General features: G+C 66.6%; 1 protein-coding gene across 1 annotated transcript; it reads left to right on the top strand.

Annotated features, from left to right (window-relative positions):
* The first annotated feature begins 6935 nt into the window (after positions 1 to 6935).
* On the top strand, positions 6936 to 8456 carry LOC127918997 (uncharacterized protein DDB_G0271670-like). Its single transcript, XM_052502354.1, has 4 exons — positions 6936 to 7178; positions 7344 to 7604; positions 7699 to 7917; positions 8073 to 8456. Exons 1-4 carry the CDS (start codon positions 6936 to 6938, stop codon positions 8454 to 8456), a joined length of 1107 nt encoding a protein of 368 aa, XP_052358314.1.
* The last annotated feature ends 434 nt before the right edge of the window (positions 8457 to 8890 follow it).

Below are 8890 nucleotides of genomic sequence, written 5' to 3'. Positions count from 1 at the left end.
ACGACGGCAGCAGCAGCAGCAGCGGCAACGACGACGGCAGGCAACAGCAGCGGCAGTCAGCAACGACGCAACGACGGCAGCAGCAGCAGCAGCGGCAACGACGACGGCAGCAGCAGCAACGACGCAACGACGGCAGCAGCAGCAGCAGCAGCGGCAACGACGACGGCAGCAGCACGGCAACGACGAACAGATCTGCAACGACGGCAGCAGCAGCAGCGGCAACGACGACGGCAGCAGCAACGACGGCAACGACGGCAGCAGCAGCAGCAGCGGCAACGACGACGGCAGGCAACGACGAACGACGGCAGCAGCAGCAGCAACAGACGGCAACGACGACGGCAGTCAGCAACGACGCAACGACGGCAGCAGCAGCAGCAGCGGCAACGACGACGGCAGCCGCAGCAACGAAACGACGGCAGCAGCAGCAGCAGCAGCAACGAACGACGACGGCAGCAGCAGCAACAATTACGGCAACGACGGCAGCAGCAGCAGCAGCAGCGGCAACGACGACGGCAGCAGCAGCAACGACGCAACGACGGCAGCAGCAGCAGCAGCAGGGCAACGACGACGGCAACCGCAGCACGATGCAACGACGGCAGCAGCAGGCAGCAGTGGCAACGACGACGCAGCAACGACGGCAACGACGGCAGCAGCAGCAGCAGCAACGACGACGGCAGCAACGCAGCAACGACGCAACGACGGCAGCAGCAGCAGCAGCAGCAGCGGCAACGACGACGGCAGCAGCGATGCAACGAGCAGTCGGCAGCAACGACGGACGGCAGCAGCAGCAGCAGCAGCGGCAACGACGACGGCAGCAGCAGCAGCGACGCAACGACGGCAGCAGCAGCAGCAGCAGCAGCAGCAGCGGGCAACGACGACGGCAGTCAGCAGCAGCAACGACGCAACGACGGCAGCAGCAGCAGCAGCAGCAGCGCAGCAGCAGCAGCAGCAGCAACGACGACGGCAGCGACGCAGCGAGCAACGACGGCAGCAGCAGCAGCGACGACAGCAGCAGCAGCGCGGCAACGACGACAAGTGGCAACGACGGCAACGACGGCAGCAGCAGCAGCAACGACGACGCAGCAGCAGTGGCAACGACGACGGCAGTCAGCAACGACGCAACGACGGCAGCAGCAGCAGCAGCAGGCAAAACGACGACAGCAGCGCAGCAACGACGACGGCAGCAGCAGCAGCAGCAGACGGCAACGACGACGGCAGCAGTAGCAAACGACGCAACGACGGCAGCAGAGCAGCAACGTGGCAGCAGCGACGCAACGACGGCAGCAGCAGCAGCAGGCAACGACGACGGCAGCCGGCAGCAACGACGCAACGACGGCAGCAGCAGCAGCAGCAGCAGCAGTGGCAACGACGACGGCAGCAGCAGCAACGACGCAACGACGGCAGCAGCAGCAGGTGGCAACGACGACGGCAGCAACGACGCAACGACGGCAGCAAGCAGCAGCAGCAACGACGGCACGCGCAGCAACGAGCAACGACGGCAGCGAGCGCAGACGGCAGCAGCAGCAGCAGCAACGACGACGGCAGTGGCAGCAACGACGCAACGACGGCAGCAGCAGCAGCAGCAGCAGCGGCAACGACGACGCAGCAGCAGCAGCGACGCAACGACGACGGCAGCAGCAGCAGCAACGACGCAACGACGGCAGCAGCAGCAGCAGCAGCAGGCGGCAACGACGACGGCAGCAGCAGCAACGATGCAACGACGGCAGCAGCAGCAGCAGCAGCAGCGGCAACGACGACGGCAGTGCAGCAACGACGCAACGACGGCAGCAGCAGCAGCAGCGGCAACGACGACGGCAGTCACAGCAACGACGCAACGACGGCAGCAGCAGCAGCAACGACGACGGGCGGCAACGACGCAACGACGGCAGCAGCAGCAGCAGCAACAGCGACGGCGACGACGGCAGCAGGCAACGACGCAACGACGGCAGCAGCAGCAGCAGCAGCAGCGGCAACGACGACGGCAGCAGCCGAGTAGCAACACGCAACGACGGCAGCAGCAGCGCAGCAGCGGCAACGACGATGGCAGCGGCAACGACGACGGCGACGGCAGCAGCAGCAGCAGCGGCAACGACGACGGCAGTCGACAGCAACGAGCGCAACGACGGCAACAGCAGCAGACGATGGCAAGCAACGACGAAGCGATTTGGCGGCAACGACGGCGGCAGCAGCAGCAGCAGCGGCAACGACGACGGCAGTGGCAGCAACGACGCAACGACGGCAGCAGCAGCAGCAGCGGCAACGACGACGGCAGCAGGCAGCAGCAACGACGGCAGCAGCAGCAGCAGCAGCGGCAGAGACGACGACGGCAGCAGCAGCAACGACGCAACGACGACGGCAGCAGCAGCAGCAGCAGCGGCAACGACGACAGCACAGCAACAGACGCAACGACGGCAGCAGCAGCAGCAGCGGCAACGACGACGGCAGTCAGCAGCAACGACGCAACGACGGGCAGCAGGCAGCAGCAGCGGCAACGACGGCAGTGCAGCAACGACGGCGGACGGCAGTCAGCAACGACGACGGCAGCAGCAGCAGCAGCGGCAACGACGACAGCAGCGGCAGCAACGACGCAACGACCCGCAGCAGGCGGCAGCAGCAGCAGCAGCGGCGACGACGGCAGTCAGCAACGAGCAACGACGGCAACGACAACGACGGCGGCAAGCGACGCAGCAGCAGCAGCAGCAGCGGCAACGACGACGGCACGACGGCGATTTCAGCAACGACGCAACGACGGCAGCAGCAGCAGCAGCAGCAGCAGCAAACGACGACGGCAGCCGCAGCAACGATGCAACGACGGCAGCAGCAGCAGCAGCGGCAACGACGACGGCAACGACGCAGCCGAGCAACGACGGCAGCAGCAGCGGCAACGACGACGGCAGCAAACAGCAACGACGCAACGACGGCAGCAGCAGCAGCAGCAACGACGACGGCAGCCGCAGCAACGACGCAACGACGGCAGTCAGCAGCAACGACGGCAACGACGGCAGCAGCAACGCGACGCAGCGCAACGGCAACGACGATGCAGTCAGCAACGACGCAACGACGGCAGCAGCAGCAGCGGCGGCAACGACGACGGCAGTCGTAGCAACGACGCAACGACGGCAGCAGCAGCAGCAGCAGCAGCAGCGGCAACGACGACGGCAGCGCAGCAACGACGGCAACGACGCAGCAGCAGCAGCAGCGGCAACGACGACGCAGCAGCAGCAACGACGAACGAGGCAGCAGCAGCAGCAGCGGCAACGACGACGGCAGTCAGCAACGACGCAACGACGGCGGCAGCAGCAGCGGCGGCAACGACGACGGCAGTCAGCAACGACGCAACGACGGCAGCAGCAGCAGCAGCAGCAGCGGCAACGACGACGGCAGGCAGCAGCAACGACGCAACGACGGCAGCCGAGCAACGATGCAACGACGATCAGCAGCAGCAGCAGCAGAGCGGCAACGGCACGACGGCAGCAGCAGCAACCGGCAACGACGGCAGCAGCAGCAGCAGCAGCAGCAGCAGCGGCAACGACGACGGCAGCAGTCGGCAACAGACGTAACGGTACAGCAGCAGCAGCAGCAGCAGCAGCAGCAGCGGCAACGACGACGGCAGCGGCAGCAACAGACGCAACGACGGCAGCAGCAGCAGCAGCAGCAGCGGCAACGACGACGGCAACGCAGCAACGACGGCAACGACGACGGCAGCAGCAGCAGCAACGACAGCAGCAGCAGCGCAACGACGACGGCAGCAGCAGCAACGACGCAACGACGGCAGCAGCAGCAGCAGCAGCAGCAGCAGCAGCGATAACGACGACGGCAGCAGCAGCAGCGACGCAACGACGGCAGCAGCAGCAGCAGCAGCAGCAGCAGCAGCGGCGGCAACGACGACGGCAGCAGCAGCCGACGAAACGGCAACAGCAGCAACAGCAGCAGCAGCGGCAACGACGACGCAGCGGCAGCAGCGAGCAGCAACGACGGCAGCAGCAGCAGCAGCAGCAGCAGGCAACGACGACGGCACAGCAGACGAACGACGGCAGCAGCAGCAGCAGCAGCAGCAGCAGCAGCAACGAGCAGCAGCAGCAGCAACGACGACGGCAACGACGGCAGCAGCAGCAGCGGCAACGACGACAGCAGCAAACGACGACAACGACGATTTGGCAGCAGCAGCAGCAGCAGCGGCATGACGACGGCAGTCGAACGACGGCGACGGCAGTCAGCAGCACCGACGCAACGACGACAGCAGCAGCAGCAGCAGCAGCGACGACGGGGCAACGCAGCAACGACAGCAACGACGGCAGGCAGCAGCAGCAGCAGCAACGACGGCAACGACGGCAGCGCAGCAACGACGCAACGACGGCAGCAGTAGCAACGACGCAACGACGGCAGCAGCAGCAGCAGCAGCAGCGGCAACGACGACGGCAGCCAACACGCAACGACGGCAGCAGGCAGCAGCAGCAGCAGCGGCAACGACGACGGCAGTCAGCAGCAACGACGCAACGACGGCAGCAGCAGCAGCAGCGGCAACGACGACGGCAGTCAGCGAGCAACGACGCAACGACGGCAGCAGCAGCAGCAACGACGACGCAGCAGCAACGACGGCAACGACGGCAGCAGCAGCAGAACGACGACGGCAGCACGCAGCAACGACGAACGACGGCAGCAGCAGCAACCGATGCAACGACGGCAGCAGCAGCAGCAGCAGCAACGACGATGGCAGCGAGCAACGACGCAACGACGGCAGCAGCAGCAGCAGGCGGCAACGACGACGGCAACGACAACTGATGCAACGACGGCAGCAGCAGCAGCAGCAGGCAGCAGGCAACGACGACGGCAGCAGGCAACGACGAACGACGGCAGCAGCAGCAGCAGCAGCAGGCAACGACGACGGCAGCAGCAACGACGACGGCAGCAGCAGCAGCAGCGGGCAACGACGACGGCAGTGGCAACGACGACAACGACGGCGCAGCCAGCGGCGGCAACGACGACGGCAACGACAGCAACGACGCAACGACGGCAGCAGCAGCAGCAGCAGCAGCAGCAGCAGGCGGCAACGACGACGGCAGCGGCAGCAGCAACGACGCAACGACGGCAAGGCAACGACGATGCAACGACGGCAGCAGCAGCAGCAGCAGCAGCGACAACGACGACGGCAGCAGCAACAACGACGACGGCAGCAGCAGCAGCACAGCAGCAGGCAGCGGCAACGACGACGGCAGCAGCAGCAGCGACGCAACGACGGCAGCAGCAGCAGCAGCAGCAGCAGCAGCAACGACGACGGCAGCAGCAACGACGCAACGACGGCGGCAGCAGCAGCAGCAGCAGCAGCAGCCGACAACGACGACGGCAGGCGGCAGAGCAACGACGCAACGACGGCAGCAGCAGCAGCGACAGCAGCAGCGAGCGGCGGCAACGACGACGGCAGCAGCAGTCCGACGAGCGACGACGGCAGCAGCAGCAGCAGCAGCAGCAGGCAACGACGACGGCAGCAGCAGCAGTACGGCATGCAACGACAGCAGCAGCAGCAGCAGCAGCAGCAGCAACGACGAGGCAGTGGCGGCAACGACGAACGACGGCAGCAGCAGCAGCAGCAGCAGCGGCAACGACGACGGCAGCGCGCAACGACGCAACGACGGCGGCAGCAGCAGCAGCAGCGGCAACGACGACGGCACAACAGCAACGACGCAACGACGGCAGCAGCAGCAGCAGCAACGACAGCGGCAACGACGACGGCAGGCAGCAACGACGAACGGGCAGTAGGCAACGACGCAACAGCGACGGCAGCAGCAGCAGCAGCAGCAACGACGACGGCAGCAGCAGGCAACGACGACGACGGCAGCAGCAGCAGCAGCAGCGGTCACGACGGCAGCAGCAGCAGCAACGACGGCGACGGCAGAAGCAGAGCAACAGCAGACGATGGGACGGCAGCAGCAGGCAGCAGCAGCAGGCAACGACGACGGCAGCAGGCAGCAACGACGCAACGACGGCAGCAGCAGCAGCAGCAGCAGCAGCAGCAACGACGACGGCAGCAGCAGCAACGACGAGCAACGACGGCAGCAACGACAGCAGGCAGCGGCAACGACGACGGCAGCAGCAGCAACGACGCAACGACGGCAGCAGCAGCAGCGGCAACGACGACGGCAGCAGCAGCAACGACGCAACGACGGCAGCAGCAGCAGCAGCAACGACGACGGCAGCAGCAGCAACGACGCAACGACGGCAGTCAGTGCAACGACGACGGCGACGGCAGCAGCAAACGGCAGCAGCAGCAGCGGCAACGACGACGGCAGCCACGGCAACGACGCAACGACGGCAGCAGCAGCAGCGGCGGCAACGACGACGGCAGTCAGCAGCAACGACGCAACGACGGCAGCGCAGCAGCAGCAGAGCGAGCAGCGGCAACGACGAACGGCAGCGCAGCAACGACGAACGACGGCAGCAGCAGCAGCAGGGCAACGACGACGGCAGTGGCGGCAACCGACGAACGACGGCAGCGGCAACAACAACGGCGAGCAGGCAACACGGCAACGACGAGCAGTCCAGCGACGACGGTAACGACGGCAGCAGCAGCAGCAGCAGCAACGACGACGGCAGCCGGCAGACCGACGTAACGACGACGCAGCAGCAGCAGCAGCAGCAGCGGCAGCGACGACGGCAGCGATTGTCAGCAGCAACGACGCAACGACGGCAGCAGCAGCAGCAACGACGCACGACGGCAGCAGCAGCAGCAGCAGCGAGCGGCAACGACGACGGCAGCGGCAACGACGCACGACGGCGGCGGCAGCAGCAGCAGCAGCGGCGGTGGCGGCAACGTGGCAACGACAACGACGGCAGCAGCAGCAGCAGCAGAAAGACGGGTGGCAACGGCAGCAGCAATGCAGGCGGCGGCAGCAGCAGCAGCAGCAGCAGCGGCAACGACGACGGCAGTCGCGGCAACGATGAACGGCGGCAGCAGCAGCAGCAGCGGCAGGGCGGCAACGGCACGACGGCAGCGGCAGCAACGACGCAGCGGCAGGCAGCAGCACAGCAAACGACAGCGGCAGCAGCAGCAGCAGCAGCAGACGACGGCAGCGGGCGGCAACGACGCAACGACGGCAGCAGCAGCAGCAGGCAGCGGCAGCAGCAGCGGCGGCAACAACGACGAGCAACAGCAACAACGACGGCAGCAGCAGCAACAGCAGGCAGCAGCAAAACGACGATTTATGGCAGCAGCAACGACAACAACGACGGCAGCAGCAGCAGCAGCAGCAGCAGCGGCAACGACGACGGCAACGGCAACGACGCAACGACGGCAGCAGCAGCAGCGGCAACGACGGCAGCAGCAGAACAGCGACGTAATGCAGCAGCGGCAGTACGACGGCAGCGGCAACGACAACGACGGCAGCAGCGACGGCGACGGCAGCAGCAGCAGTGGCAACGACGACGGCAGCGGCAACAGACGCAACGACGGCAGCGGCAGCAGCGAGCAGCAGCAGCGGGCGCAACGACGACGGCAGCAGCAGCAACGACGCACGACGGCAGCAGGCAACGACGCAACGACGGCAGCAGCAGACGGGCGGCAACGAAATGGCAGCAGTCAAGCAACAACGACGGCAGCAGCAGCAGCAGTACGAGCAGCAGCGGCAACGACGACGGCAGCAGCAAACGCAACGATGCGACGGCGGCGGCAACAACGATTAGCAGCGGCAACAACGACAACAGATTAGCAGGCGATTTGACGGCGACGGCGGCAGCAGCAGCAGCGGCAACGACGACGGCAACGGCAACGACAATAACGCAACGACAGGCGGCAGCAGCAGGCGGCAGTGGCACGACGGCAACAGCAACGACGACAACGACGGCAGCGAGCAGCAAGCAGCAGCAGCAGCAGCGGCAAACGACAACGACAGCAACAACAACGATGCGACAACGGCGGCAGCAGCAACGATTTAACGACGGCAGCAGCAGCAGCAGCAGCAGCAGGCGGCAACGACGACGGCAGTCAGCCAACCGACGCGACGGCAGGCAGCAGCAGCAGCAGCAGCAGCAGCAGCCAGCGGCAGCACGGCAACGACAACAGCCCATGACGACGGCAGCAGCAGCAGCAGCAGCGCAGCGACGACGACGGCAGTGGCAGACAACGATGCACCGACGGCAGCAGCAGCAGCAGCAGCGACAACGAACTTAGTGACAACCGACGCAACGACGGCGGCAGCAGCAGCAGCAGCGGCAGGGTGGCAACGGCAACGACAATGAACCACGACGGCAGCAGCAGCAGCAGCAGCGACGGGCAGCAGCATGGCAACAAACAGCCCAGCGACGGCAGCGGCAATGACGATTTCAGCAGCAGAAAATCGGCAACGCAACGACGGCAGCCCAGCAGGCAGCAGCAGCAGCAGTGGCCACGGGCGACGGCAGCGGCAACAGCCCAGGTAACGACGGCAGCAGTAGCAGTAGCAGCAGCAGTGGCAATCGATTAACAGTCCAGAAAACGGTGCAACGACGGCAGCAGCAGCAGTGCGAGCGGCAACGACGGGCGGCAACGGCAACGATGCAACGACGGCGGCAGCAGCAGCAGCAGCAGCAGCAGCAGCAGACAGCGGCAGCGCGCAACGACGGCAAACGACGGCAGCGGCAACGACGTCCCGATTTGCAGCAGCAGCAGCAGCGGCAACGACGGATACCTGGCAACGACAACGACCCAACGACGGCAGCAGCAGCAGCAGCAGCAGTGGCACAGGCGGCAACGGCAACGACAGCCCAGCGACGGCGACGGCAACGACGGCAGTGGGCGGCAGATGGCAACGACGACTTCAGTCCAGCGAACGGCGGCGACGGCAGCAGCAGCAGAAGCGGCATGGGCGGCATTTTAACGACGTAACAGCCCAAGCGACGGTGGCGGCAGCAGCAGCAG

This window comes from Oncorhynchus keta, unplaced genomic scaffold (assembly GCF_023373465.1).
Source record: "Oncorhynchus keta strain PuntledgeMale-10-30-2019 unplaced genomic scaffold, Oket_V2 Un_contig_15492_pilon_pilon, whole genome shotgun sequence".
In the NCBI taxonomy this organism is placed as follows: Eukaryota; Metazoa; Chordata; class Actinopteri; order Salmoniformes; family Salmonidae; genus Oncorhynchus; species Oncorhynchus keta.
Note: the sequence above shows the minus strand (reverse complement) of the source record. Positions and strands in the feature narration are given on the sequence as shown.